The sequence below is a fragment of the Panthera uncia genome, assembly GCF_023721935.1.
Source record: "Panthera uncia isolate 11264 chromosome D3 unlocalized genomic scaffold, Puncia_PCG_1.0 HiC_scaffold_8, whole genome shotgun sequence".
NCBI lineage: Eukaryota > Metazoa > Chordata > Mammalia > Carnivora > Felidae > Panthera > Panthera uncia.
This window is the reverse complement of record NW_026057586.1, coordinates 4,858,354-4,873,605: the sequence shown is the minus strand read 5'-3', so window position 1 is coordinate 4,873,605 and position 15,252 is coordinate 4,858,354. Positions and strand designations below refer to the sequence as shown.

General features: G+C 41.7%; 1 protein-coding gene across 4 annotated transcripts in view; it reads right to left on the bottom strand.

Annotated features, from left to right (window-relative positions):
- Window positions 1-1,949: 1,949 nt before the first annotated feature.
- FBXO15 (F-box protein 15) overlaps window positions 1,950-15,252 on the bottom strand; it is a 48,849-nt gene continuing 35,546 nt past the window's right edge. For 3 of the 4 annotated variants that reach the window (XM_049619597.1, XM_049619599.1, XM_049619598.1), the window contains one exon: window positions 1,950-2,119. In XM_049619597.1, the coding sequence (XP_049475554.1) occupies window positions 1,965-2,119 (155 nt within the window). In that variant the 3' untranslated portion in view covers window positions 1,950-1,964. The remainder of the gene's footprint in view (window positions 2,120-15,252) is intronic. The other variant, XM_049619600.1, reaches the window with a different exon arrangement.

Sequence of the window (15,252 nt, the reverse complement as noted above, 5' to 3'; positions counted from 1 at the left end):
GATGAGACCCAGACCCCGCTTCACAGACACAGAGGCCCCCTCCTCCTCTCCTCTGCACTTGACTCCCCATCCAGTCCCAGGAAGCGGCTCCTTTCCCATTTGGTTCCTTCTCCACAACAAATCGCTTCTCTCCTGGGGAGGGGGAGAGGAGGGGGGGAAGTGTTTTATAACCTCCCTCAAATCCTCCTCTACCTACCTTCTGCCTTTCTCCTCAAGAGAACTGTTTCCAATTACCCTTTCCCAAATCTGTCTCTCTCAACATGAACTTCTAGAATGTACACATCCAAGCAGTAGGCAGAACCCACCTTCCCTGCAGGGCAAGAACTCTGCAGCGTCAAAGACTGAGGTCAGACGTGGGGTGTCGGGTTCTCCCAAGGTGCCCGACCCCCTCAATCACCCAGGCCGCTGCAGCACGGTCAGCAAACTGGCCAGCCAACGCATCTTGTGGGGGGCAGGCAGCGGGGCACAGCCATCACCACACATGAGCCTGTGACGCACCCATCAACCACGGTTATACTCAAATCTCTAGCTTGAATTAAAATGGATTTAGAAGTGAGGTTCAGATAAACATTAAAAACGCCAAGGCAACGAAAGGCTAAAGTAAGGGAACAGACAGAAGAAAAGCCTTAGCAAAGGACAGCCCATCAGCCGGCACGTCTGAGAGGAACAGAGAGAAGGCAGAGCGGGACAGGTTTCGTTCCGAGCATCACTGAATCAGACCGAAGACTGAAGCAGGGCTCCCACCCTGGCTGTCAGACGGCCTGTAAAACAGTATGGCGGCCAGTTACCGAGCAGCTGTCGTGTGGGGACTCAGGACTGACATCAGCCACTGCAGGCGTCTCTAAAATGTATTTGAGATCATAATCTGACTCTAATAAAGAAAAAGAGGGGCGCCTGGGTGGCTCAGTGGGTTGAGCGTCTGACTCTTGATTTCAGCTCAGGTCACGATCCCAGGGTTCACGGGATCAAGCCTCACATGGGGCTGTCAGCCGGAGCCTGTTGGGATTCTCTTTCTCCCTCTCTCTCTGCCTCTCCCATGCTCATGCTCTCTTTCTCTCTCAAAATAAATAAATATACATAGAGAGAGAGAGAGAGAGACAAAGAAAGAGACAGAGTGTGAACGGGGAGGGGCGGAGAGAGAGGGAGACACAGTATCCGAAGCAGGTTCCAGGCTCGGAGCTGTCAGCACAGAGCCCGACGCGGGGCTCGAACTCACCACCGTGAGACCATGACCTGAGCCGAAGTCAGAAGCTTAACCCACTGAGCCACCAGGCACACCTGATAATTAACTGCTTTGAATGCTTGGTCTCAGTCATCATCAGTAATTGTTCTAACTTGTACGGCAGAAAAAAGCCACGTTAGTGGAGACAGATCCCACTGGCTCACCTGGAATATGAGAATGCTATTCATCCCACAAGATAAAGATGGCGAACAGGGAGAAGCAGGGGCGGCCATGGGCACAAGATCACAGAAGAGAACAAAACTAAGTTACAAGGGCTCTCACGCTCCTCCACCTCCTCCTCCTCCTGCCAACTCCCTCCATCCCTGCCAACCCCCAACCACTAAATAAACTCTCCCGTCCATGTGGCTAACTTCTGATGAGACACCAATTAATGTCACTGTTCAAGGAAGGGTATTCACGGAAGTATCTGTATCCTGACTTTTAACGTGGTGTATGAGCATTTAAGATGTCGAATAAATGCTACTTGCCTGGTCCGACCGAGAGCACCACTCTTTTTCCACAACGCAGACAGACAGAGGGGCTTCAGGGGGGCAAGGGTGCAAGAATGTGCTGCAAGCTTGCCCCCCTCCCCACACTCAACAGGCACCTGTTGAATGCATCGACTGTCGGTGCCCAAGAGAAAGTGCACATATCTTCAGACATTAGAACAGTCAAACTAGGACTTCAAAAGCAGGATCACAGATATACATCAACAGACTTCTTTTATCATACAGAAACCAGGTTACATTAAGAAAATTAAACAACAAATTACCTTTATACAGCCATCAAAAATATCAGTTCTCCAAGAGAGGCCAACTTTTCCAATAAGAGGTAGGTGTTCTGTGTTATTTTTAAAACTTATAACAACAATCTTCACATATCCATCTTCAATGTACCCTGAAAAGATTTAAGAGTTTTACAATTACGACATGCCCATGCAGGACAAGTCAGGACTCTTCAGGCAGGCTGCTTCATAAAGAAGGCCTCATGGGGCTGAGGCCCAGGTTCGGGCATGTGGCCTGAGGCCAGTGATGATCAGACATGATCTGAAAGGTGAGTCAGGGAGACACCTGGGGTGCACCTGGATGTCCACCTGTCACCAAGAGGGAGATTGCTAAGGAGGCAGGGGTCCTTCTGATTTGATTACACCCACGGTGCTAAAAACGGTAAAGGAGAACTGTGCAGCTTAGGATAGCAGAAGCCAAAGTGGTCCAGAAAGGACACTGAACGTGGGGGGTCAAGGAGGGCAATGGGCCGGACTGAGGAGTTTTGAGAGCCGCGCGCACACGCTTCCTGGTGGGTGAGCATCCTTGCACACACAGCAGCCAGAGGGCAGACACCCGGCCCCCTGTGACCAGCGAGGCGCTAAGAGCAGCCTGGTCACGGTCAAGAGCCCCACACGACCCCGCTGCCATGTCCCACTCTCCCAGGCCCTGTGCTCTGTGCTCGGGACTCCCGGTACCACTGGGTGTCCCGTGACAAGCAGCTTGGCACGTCACTGCCCGCACCCGGAAAGTGACTGCCAAACGTGCCACTCCTTCGCAGGCCACAAGCTTTCTGAGAGACACCTGCACGGGGTAAGAGGTGAGTCCTGGGGCAGAGCAGACGGAAGAACAGAGGGGAGCGGACGCTCATTGGCCCAAGGTGGGTGATTGCGGGGGACAGAAGGAAGCCCACGGAAGCTGTCTGCAGAGCCCAGGCACTGCCCTAGACATCCTGGACCATGTGGTCACCGAGCGGAGCTTGAGCGCTGCTTCGCCAGCGGCCCCCTGGGCGACACGGTGATGCGTTCCAGGCAACACATCCCCTCGGAGCAGAGCTCCCAGTCCTGCAGCAGGGCGCCGGGAGCCCTTCTGCAGCAAGGACAGAGGCAGCCCACAGCCCCCCCAGTCCCCTCCTCCACTGAGCGACTAGCAAGAACCGTGCGGTGTCCCCCCCCCCCCCACCTTCTCCCCAGGTGCAGGAGTGCATGCCACAGGACACCGACCCTTCCCAGGCAACGCTCTGCTGTCACCTCGGCAGGGCTCCATGCAAGCGGGGGGGGAGAGCTGCGAGAAGCGGGGCCTCAGAGGAGACGCAGTAATGACATTCGGAATGGACCAGATGCGGTTCTGCTCCGCTCTGTATTACTGCACAGCCATGTGCAAAATCGAGAGAGACCTCCGACCGGCTGGCATGTGTCCTGGCAGCCAGATGACGCCATACAGAAAACCGCGAGTTCATTTTCCATGTGGCTTGTCCTCAGGACACTGCAGAAAATGGACCCCAAAGAACAGCAGCCCGTAACAGCTCAGTGGCAATTGTCTAAGCTAATAAACATGAAATCTCTGTGGAAGCAAGGGCTGCTGGTATTTTATTACCAAATATTCTCCCACTTTAGAACAACTTTAACATTTGCCGTATCTTGAAAGGTCAGGGCTCTTTCTACACACTCTGTAAGTGCCTGTATCTATAGGAGAAAAAGGTGAGGCCCTCCCCACAGTTAAACAATCCGCACACAGAACGTATGTGAAAACGTGTATCTATAAAATAGGTAATATTTTTGAGTACTTAGTGTACATCAAGCATTATGTTAAGCGCTTTATGCACGGTAGCTCAAGACATCTTAAGATACTACTATGAATGAGGCATTGTATGTTCTGAATTCACAGGTGAGAGAACTACACACAGGTTAACAGTACCTCGCGCAAGGTCATGCCAGTCGTTAAGTGCAGAGACACGACTGAAACGCTGTTATGTGTCTAGAGTCTTTCTTATAACAGATTAACACATATACAAAAGGGGGAAACATAATCACCTATTTGCTTAAACACTAGCTGAGAATTTACAATATAGATTTAAATTCTCATGAAATCTTGCTTTCGTATTACTGCCAGTAGAGAAAAACCTATAAATTAGCAGACAACATATGCTGGGGAATCACTTATGGCTCCTCCTCCAAATTTGTGGTAATCCCTCCAGCTGGGAGTCCAGTGCTCACCTATCTCCTCCCCTCCCCAACCTTCCTATAACAAGGCCATAAGTGGCCAGAGTTCCTTCTCTGTGAGATAATGTACCCTTAGCGAGTTCCTGTGTTGCTTAAATCATTCAGAATAAATTCTGTTGTTGGAAATTCCAACTTTAACCTACCAAAACATAAGACCATCCCCAAAATGCAGACAAATTAAATTCGAGGCTCACTGCCCTTGGCTTCCAGTGACATTCAGTTACAGGCATGGCTTTTAGAGTCATAAAGGCCTCATTCCAAACCCTGCCCAGCCATTTACTAGCTGTGTAACCACGGTCAAGCTCTAAGCTGAGTAAAATAAGAACACACAGAGAAGGTACTTTATAAGGCTTTGTGAACACTAATGTAACTAATAATATATATTAACATTAAAGGGTAGATTATTATATATCCCAGGCTAAATGTGCTAAGCACCTTAGATGCACTATATCAACAATAATACTCTATCTAAAGAGTCAAGCCTACAGCAGAGGAGACAAAAGATGTGTACCATGTACGTGGATTGCAAGACTCAATAATTATTGAGACATCCATTTACCCAAATGATCTACAGATTCAATGCAATCCTAATCATAAACCCAGGAGACATTTTAGTTAATAATTTATAAATATTAAACATAGAAAAATAAATAATAAAAATTAACAAGCTGCTTCTAAAATTCACATGGAAATACTAAGGACCTAAAATAGCCACACGATCTTAAGAAGAAAAAAAAAGTTGACTTCTAGACTTACTATAGATGTACAGCAATGAAGACACACAAGAACAGAACAGATGGGTCCAAAAACAGACCAATACTCTTACTGGAAGTTGACCTCTGACAAAGACATCGAGATAATTTAATGAGAAAATCTTTTCACAAATGGTGCAAATACCTTCTTATCAATATGGAAAAACAGAATGAACCTCATCCCTTACCTTATACTTTACACAAAAATTAATTAGGGTTGGATAACAGACCTAAATATAAAAGGTAAAACCATAATACAACTTGAAGAAAGAAAGCATACCTCTATAACCTGGGGTAGAAAAAGTTTTTAAGACCAAAAAAAAAAAAAAAACAAAACAAAACAAAACAAAAAAATTTTAAAAACCTGATAAATTAGATTTCATCCAAATGTGAAACTTCTGGTCATTAAAGCATATCATTAAGAGTCAAGAACATACAATGGGGAAAGGATGGTCTCTTCAATGAATGGAGTTGGGAAAACTGGATAGCCACATGCAAAAAAAATAAAAATAAAACTGGATCCCTTATCTTACACCATATACAAAATTAACTCAAAATGCATTCAGACTTGAATGTAAGAAACCATACCAGAAACCATAAAACTCCTAGAAAAAAATAATAATAAGCTCCTTGACATAGGTCTTGGTGATACATTTTGGGATCTGACTCCAAAAGCAAAGGCAACAAAAGCAAAAATAAACAAATGGGACTTCATCGAACTAAAAAGCTTCCGCACAGCATAGGAAACCATCAACAAAGTGAAAAGACAACCTACCGAATGGAAGAAAATATCTGCAAATAATATGGGCAACAAGGGGTTAACATGCAAAATACATAAAGAACTCATAAAACTCAATGTCAAAAGAAAATCCAATTTAAAAATGGGCAGAGAATCTGGATAGACATTTTCCCAAAGAAGACATCCAGATGTCCAACAGACACATGGAAAGATGCTCGACATCACTCATCACCAGAGAATCAAATCAAAACCACTATGAGGTATCTCCTCACACCTGTCAGAATGGCAATTATTAAAAAAACAAAAAACAAAAAAAAAAAAAAAAAAAAAGGAAATAACAAGTACTGGTGAGGATGTGGAGAAAGGAGAACTCTCGTGCACTGTTGGTGGTAATTACCTACATTAATTCATCCTCTCCACCATGGAAAACAGTATAGATGTTCGTCAAAATTGTTTTTAAAAAATTACTATGTAATCTAGAAATTCCACTTCTGGATATTTGTCCAAAGGAAATATAATCACTAGCTCAAAAAACAAATCTTAGCATTGCATTATTCACTAAGGCATGATTTATAACAGCCTAGGCATGAAAACAACTTAAGTGTCCATCAACAGACGAATGGATAAAAATATGTAATACACACACACACACACACACACACACACACGAAATGGAATATTCGGCCATAAAAAAGAAGGAAATCCTTTATTTGCAATGACATGGATGGACCCAAAGAACATTATGCTAAGTGACACAAGCCAGACACAGAAAGACAAATATGTGGATTTCACTTATATGTGTAATCCGAAAAACAAAAGAAATAAATACAGAGAACAGAATGATTGCTGCCAGAGGGGAGGAGTGGATGAAATGAGTGAAGCAGGTGAAGAGACACAAACTTAATGGTTATAAAATAAGTGAGTACAGCACGGGGACTATAGTCAAATATTGGTAGAGCATACTTGAAAGTTGCCAGAAGAGTAAATCCTACAATTTTCTATATGGTGACAGATGGTAACTAGACTTATGATAGTGATCATTTCAGACTGTGTGAATATCCAATCATTATACTGTACACCAGAAAGTCATGTAATATGTCAATTATACCTTAATGAACACAATTTTTAAGATACCTTGAAGGCAATGAGTAAGCCAGCCACAGACTGTGAAAAGATACTTGCAGAACATTTATCCGCCAAGGGACTGGCATTCAGAAAACACAAAAAAGTCATGTAATTCACAAATAAAGAGTTAACTGTTTTTAAAAAGGCAAAAGGATTCACACACTTCAAAAAGATATGAAAATGGCCAAGAGGCACACGAAAAGGTGCTCACCACTACTGGCCATCAGGGAGACGCAAATCAAAGCCACGAAGTCCTGATCCTACTCCCACAGGCTGGAATGACTAAAATTTAAAAGACTAATAACATCAAATGTTGGTGGGATATGGAACAACCATATAACCATACTGTATGCTGCTGGGGGGGAGGGGGTATAAAATGGTACAAACACTGTAAAAAATATTTGGTAATTTCTCATACATAAAATTTTCTTATACATAGAAAAATGTCTGGCAATTTTTAATACATAAACTCTCCCTGGAGAGGAGGAGCCAAGATGGCAGAACAACAAGGAAATTTTCTGTGTGTCTCGCGTCCATGAAATAGAGCCAGACCAACACTAAACATCCTACACACCTAGAAAACCGACTGGAGGACTAACACAACAATCTGCACAACCTGAACCACAGAATTCAGCAGGTATGCCGTGCAGAGAAGTGAACTTGGGGAGCAAGAAGGCGCAGGAAGGGAGGTGCTTTTGCAAGCGGAGAGAGGATGGAGACTGGGGAGGGAGGGGAGCATACGGGCAAAGCCCCCCTCCCCAAAGGCAGCTGGAGAGAAAGTGGAAAATTGGAAACAGCTGCAGGGACTAAACTAAAAAGGGAGAAAGGAGAAAGGAGAGGGTTTCAATTCCGTTAAGACTGCAAACAAGGGGAGCGCAAAGGCTGCAACTCCGCAGCTCCCTACCTGGCGGTGCTCTGGTGGGAAGGGCGAATCCCCAGGAACAGAGTGGGGTCCGGGAGGTTTTCGGGCCACACGGGGAAAAGCGGTTCCACTGCTGGAAGGACATTTGGTAGAGACTGTTGAAGCCACCTGGACCCGGCAGACCCCAGAAGATGGCCACGTTCACTGGTGCTGGAACAAGGTCGTGGAGGGTGAAGCCTGGTGCCAGGCGTGTGTTGTGATTTTCCACAATCCCTGAAACGCTGCTGCTACACCGTCTCATGAACTTTTTCTGGGGCGGGCTGGCACCTGACCGCAGTCTCGGGGCACCGGCAGCAGCAGGGTCCAGCGGGCGTTCCTGGGTGCAGCCGACATTCGGCCATTGCTCATTCGGCCACCGCTCGGAGAGACCCTCCCGCAGAGGGGCGGAAGGGGTCAAAGCCACGGTCCTTAGGAAGCAAGGGGCCGAGGAAAACAGCCGCACCTGAGACAAACCTCAGGAGAGAGGTACTGCCTGGGGCCTGGTCACGGAGAGTGGAAAAGCGGGGAGTGGATGAGAGCTGAAGACGGAGGACCGGTGCGCGACTGCTGATCCGGAGAACGGACTGGGTGGCTGGCCGGCGCCATTTTTCACCGCTCCCACGCATGCGCACGCCCGGGCACCTACCAGCGCGGCAAGAATCCGCCCCAGGAGGCTGGCAGCGCCATCTAGGGGAGAGCGGAGCCGTGACACCGAGCCCCGCCCAACTGGGCCAACTTCGCTCTTCAAGAACACAAACCTCACCGCCGGCTTAATCTACGGACTATAAAGAGCTACATGGACCGACCTCTAGGGGAAAACGAAGCAATTTCAGTCCTACTTCAATCTGTTAGTAGGTTCATCTATTCAATTTTCTTACTTTCCTTTTTTTTCTCTTTTACACTTCTTTTTCTTGAATACAGAAAAAGAAAAAATTCATTTTTATTTTCAATTTTTATTAAAAATATTTTCTTTAATTATTACTATATTTTTTACTTTTGTGTAAATTTTCTCAAATTCTATTTTACTTCCGCCATTTTATTTTAGTCTACTTCCATGTAGTCACCTTTTCAAATTTTCAAACGATCTCCTTTTTTCTTTTTTTCTCTTTTTCATTTTTCTTTTTCTTGAATGCAGAAAGAGAAAAACTTCATTTTTACCTTCAATTTCTATTAAAAATATTTTTCATTAACTTTTTTACTATATTTTTTGCTTTCGTGTGAATTTTCCAAATTCTATTTTACTTTCATCATTTTATTTTAGTCTACTATAGTGTATTCACTTCTTCAAATTTTCAAATGATTTCCTTCTTTCCTTTTTTGTTCTTTTTTCTCTTTTTCATTTCTTTTCTATTTCTTGAACATAGAAAAGATTCATTTTTATTTTTAATTTTTAATAAAAATATTTTTCTTTAAATTTTTTCTACTATATTTACTTCTGTGTATATTTTTTCAAATTCTATTTTACCTCCATCATCTCATTTTAGTCTACTTCAGTGTATTCATTTTTTCAAATTCTCAACTTCCCTTTTTTTTCTTCTCCCCCCCTTTTTCTCTAATCTGTCAAACCACTTTCAACACCCAGACCAAAACACACCTAGGATCTAGCATAATTTATTCAATTTGTGTGTGTGTGTGTGTGTTTAATTTTTTAATTCTAATATTTTTTTAATTTTAATTTTTTTTATTTTAATTTTTCTACCTCATTAATTCCTTTTCTCCCTTCAAAATGACAAAACGAAGGAATTCAACCCAAAAGAAAGAGCAGGAAGAAACAACAGCCAGGGATTTAACCAACAGGATATAAGCAAGATGTCTGAACCAGAATTTAGAGTCACGATAATAAGAATACTAGCTGGAGTCAAAAATAGATTAGAATCCCTTTCTGCAGAGATAAAAGAAGCAAAAAATAGCCAGAATGAAATTAAAAATGCTATAAATGAGCTGCAATCATGGATGGATGCCGCAGTGGAAAGGATGGAGGAGGCAGAACAGAGAATCAGCGATGTAGAGGACAAACTTATAGAGAATGATGAAGCAGAAAAAAAGAGGGAGATTAAGGCAAAGAGCACAATTTAAGAATTAGAGAAATCAGTGACTCATTAAAAGGGAATAACATCAGAATCATAGGGGTCCCAGAAGAGGAAGAGAGAGAAATAGGGATAGAAGGGTTAGGTGAGCAAATCATAGTGGAAAACTTTCCTAACCTGGGGAAAGACACAGACATCAAAATCCAGGAAGCACACAGGACCCCCATTAGATTCTACAAAAACCGACCATCAACAAGGCATATCATAGTCAAATTCACAAAATACTCAGGCAAGGAAAGAATCATGAAAGCATCAAGGGAAAAAAAGTCCTTAACCTACAAGGGAAGACAGATCAGGTTTGCAGCAGACCTATCCACAGAAACGTGGCAGACCAGAAAGGAGTGGCAGGATATATTCAGTGTGCTGAATCAGAAAAATATGCAGCCAAGAATTCTTTATCCAGCAAGGCCGTCATTCAAAATAGAAGGAGACAGAAAAAGTTTCCCAGGCAAACAAAAATTAAAGGAGTTTGTGACCACTAAACCAGCCCTGCAAGAAATTTTAAGGGGGACTCTCTGAGGGGAGAAAAGATGAAAACATAAATTAATTAATTAATAATAAATAAATAAAGCAACAAAGATTAGAAAGGAGCAGAGAACACCACCAGAAACTCCAACTCTACAAGCATCATAACGGCAATAAATTCCTATCTTTCAGTACTCACTCTAAACATCAATGGACTCAATGCTCCAATCAAAAGACATAGGATAACAGAATGGATAAGAAAACAAGATCCATCTATATGCTGTTTACAAGAGACCCACTTTAGACCTAAAGACACCTTCAGATTGAAAGTAAGGGGATGGAGAACCATCTATCATGCTAATGGTCAACAAAAGAGCCAAAATAGCCATACTTATACCAGACAATCTAGACTTTAAAATAAAGACTGTCTCAAGAGATGAAGAGGGATGCTATATCATAATTAAAGGGTCTATCCACCAAGAAGACCTAACAATTGTAAACATTTATGCGCCAAATGTGAGAGCACCCAAATATATAAATCAATTAATCACAAACAAAGAAACTCATCGATAGTAATACCATAATAGTAGGAGACTTCAACACCCCACTCACAGCAATGGACAGATCATTTACTCAAAATATCAACAAGGAAACAATGGCTTTGAATGACACACTGGACCAGATGGACTTAACAGATATATTCAGAACATTTCATTCTAAAGCAGCAGAATATACATTCTTCTCCAGTGCACATGGAACATTCTCCAGAATAGACCATATATTGGGAAACAAAATCAGCCCTAAGTAAGTACAAAAAGATTGAGATCATACCATGCATATTTTCTGACCATGCTATGAAACTCGAAATCAACCACAAGAAAAAATTTGGAAAGGTAACAAATACTTGGAGACTGAAGAACATCCTACTAAAGAATGGATGGGCTAACCAAGATGTTAAAGAGGAAATTAAAAAGTATATGGAAGTCAATGAAAATGACACCACAACCCAAAACCTCTGGGATGCAGCAAAGGTGGTCATAAGAGGAGTGTATATAGCAATCCAGGCCTTCCTAAAGAAGGAAGAAAGATCTCAGATACAAAACCTAACCTTACGGCTTAAGGAGCTGGAAAAAGAACAGCAAATACAACCCAAAGCCAGCAGAAGACAGGAAATAATAAAGATTAGAGTAGAAATTAATGCTATTGAAACCAAAAAAAAAAAAAAAAAAAAACCAGAACAGATCAATGAAACCAGAAGCTGGTTCTTTGAAAGAATTAACAAAATTGATAAACCACTAGCCAGTCTGATCAAAAGGAAAGGACCCAAATAAATAAAATCAAGAATGTAAGAGGAGAGGTGACAACCAACACAACAGAAATAAAAACAATAAAAGAATATTATAAGCAATTATATGCCAATAAAATGGGCAATCTGGAAGAAATGGACAAATTCCTAGAAACATATACACTACCAAAACTGAAACAGGAAGAAATAGAAAATTTGAACAGACACAAAACCAGTAAGGAAATCGAATTAGTAATCAAAAATCTCCCAAAAAACCAGAGTCCAGGGCCAGATGGCTTTCCAGGGGAATTCTACCAAACATTTAAGGAAGAGTTAACACCTATTCTCTTGAAGGTGTTCCAAAAAGTAGAAATGGGAGGAAAACTTCCAAACTCTTTCTATGAAGCCAGCATTACCTTGGTTCCAAAACCAGACAGAGACCCCACTAAAAAGGAGAACTATAGACCAATTTCCCTGATGAACACTGATGCAAAAATCCTCAACAAGATATTAGCCAAATGGCTCCAACAATACATTAAAAAAATTATTCACCACAACCAGGTGGGATTTATACCTGGGATGCAGGGCTGGTTCAATACCCACAAACCAATCAATGTGATTCATCACATCAATAAAGAAAGGACAAGAACCATATGATCCTCTCAATAGATGCAGAGAAAGCATTTCACAAAATACAGCATCCTTTCTTGATAAAAACCCTCAAGAAAGTAGGGATAGAAGGAGCATACCTCAAGATCATAAAAGCCATATATGAATGACCCAACACTAATATCATCCTCAATGGGGAAAAACTGAGAGCTTTCCCCCTAAGGTCAGGAACAATACAGGGATGTCCACTCTCCTCACTGTTATTCAACATAGTATTGGAAGTCTTAGCCTCTGCAATCAGACAACACAAAGAAATAAAAGGCATCCAAATCAGCCAGGAGGAGGTCAAACTTTCACTCTTCGCAGATGACATGATACTCTATATAGAAAACCCAAAAGATTCCACCAAAAAACTACTGGAATTGATTCATGAATTCAGCAAAGTTGCAAGATATAAAATCAATGCACAGAAATCGGTTGCATTCCTACACACCAACAATGTAGCGACAGAAAGAGAAATCAAGGAATCAATCCCATTTACAGTTGCACAAAAAACCATAAAATACCTAGGAATAAATCTAACCAAAGAGGTGAAAAATCTATACGTTGAAAATTATAGAAAGCTTATGAAAGAAACTGAAGAAGACACAAAAAAAAAAAAAATGGAAAAAGATTCCATGCTCCTGGATAGGAAGAACAAATATTGTTAAAATGTCAATACTACCCAAAGCAATCTACATATTCAATGAAATCCCTATCAAAATAACACCAGCATTCTTCACAGACCTAGAACAAATAATCCTAAAATTTGTATGCAACCAGAAAAGACCCAAAATAGCCAAAGCAATCTTGAAAAAGAACACCATAGCAGCAGGCATCACAATCCTGGACTTCAAGCTATACTACAAAGCTTTAATCATCAAGACACTATGGTACTGGCACAAAAACAGACACTCAGATCAAGGGAACAGAATAGAGAACCCAGAAACGGACCCACAAATGTATGGCCAACTAATCTTTGACAAAGCAGGAAAGAATATCCAATGGAATAAAGACATTCTCTTCAGTAAGTGGTGCTGGGAAAACTGGTCAGCGACATGCAGAAAAATGAACCTGGACCACTTTGTTACACCATACACAAAAATAAACTCAAAATTGATGAAAGATCTCAATGTAAGACAGGAAGCCATCAAAATCCTCGAGGAGAAAGCAGGCAAAAACCTCTTTGATCTTGGCCGCAACAACTTCTTACTCACCACGTCTCTGGAGGCAAGGGAAACAAAAGCCAAAATGAACTACTGGGACCTCATCGAAATAAAAAGCTTCTTCACAGTGAAGGAAACAATCAGCAAAACTAAAAGGCTACCAACAGAATGGGAGAAGATATTTGCGAATGACATATCAGATAAAGAGTTAGTATCCAAAATCTATAAAGAACTTATCAAACTCAACACCCAAAAAACAAATAATCCAGTGAAGAAATGGGCAAAAGACATGAATAGACACTTCTCCAAAGAAGACATCCAGATGGCCAACTGACACATGAAAAAATGCTCAACGTCATCATCATCATCATCATCATCATCATCATCATTATCATCAAGGAAATACAAATCAAAACCAAATGAGATACCACCTGACACCTGTCAGAATGGCTCACATTAACAACTCAGGCAATGAGAGATGTTGGCAAGGATGCAGAGAGAGAGTATCTCTTTTGCATTGTTGGTGGGAATGCAAGCTGGTGCAGCCACTCTGGAAAACAGTATGGAGGTTCCTCAAAAAACTAAAAATAGAACTACCCTGATACCCAGCAATTGCACTACTAGCCATTTATCCAAGAGATACAGGTGTGTTGTTTCGAAGGGACACATGTACCCCCATGTTTATAGCAGCACTATCAACAATAGCCAAAGTATAGAAAGAGCCCAAATGTCCACCAATGGATGAATGGATAAAGAAGATGTGGTATATATATACAATGGAGTATTACTCAGCAATCAAAAAGAATGAAATCTTGCCATTTGCAACTACATGGATGGAACTGGAGGGTATTATGCTAAGTGAAATTAGTCAGAGAAAGACAAAAATCATATGACCTCACTCATATGAGGACTTTAAGAGACAAAACAGATGAACATAAGGGAAGGGAAACAAAAATAATATAAAAACAGGGAGGCAGACAAAGCAGAAGAGACTCATAAATATGGAGAACAAACAGAGGGTTACTGGAGGGGTTGTGAGAGGGGAGATGGGCTAAATGGGGAAGGGGCACTAAGGAATCTACTCCTGAAATCATTGTTGCACTATATGCTAACTAATTTGGATGTAAATTTTAAAAAATAAAAAATCATATTAAAAAAATACATAAACCCTCCCTAAGACCCAACAATTCTAGTCCTAGGTATTTTGCCACGAGAAATAATAACTAATTTACATCCACAAAAAAGAAAAAAAAAAAGACTTTCACAAGAATTCTGTAACAGCTTTATTCAAAATAGCCCAAAACATGGAACAACCCAAACCTGTCCGTCAACAGGAAAACAGGTAATGAAGTATGGCATGTTCACTCAATGGAATACTACTCATCAATAAATAAGAATGACTATCTATATTTGCAATAGTATATGAAAGTCAAAGACATTTTGCTGCAATAAGGAATCTGGACACAAAAGAGTAGATCCTGTATGATCACACTGATATAAAGTCCTAGAACAAGGAAAACTACTAATCTATGGTGAGAAAAATCAGAAAAGTATATGTGGGAGTTCCCGTAGTATTCTTGTAATTTTTTCTAGCTTGGAAATTACATCAAAATAAAAGGTTACCAAAAAACCACACTCAACAAAGGTCAACAATCAGCAGCTGTATCAACCTTCCTCTGCTTATTGCAACTAGCTATGTTTTGCCTGCCCAACCGGTAACTCTGGGGATGCCAACCAAATCTGTGTCCTCAGATCTTCTTCCTTTGAGGGATTTAGTCCCTCAAAACTTCACCATTCACCTCTATGGGTTATAGCACCTTTCAGCCTACACTAATCTCTTCCTTTTCTAACCCTGCTGCACATATACCTGAAGATT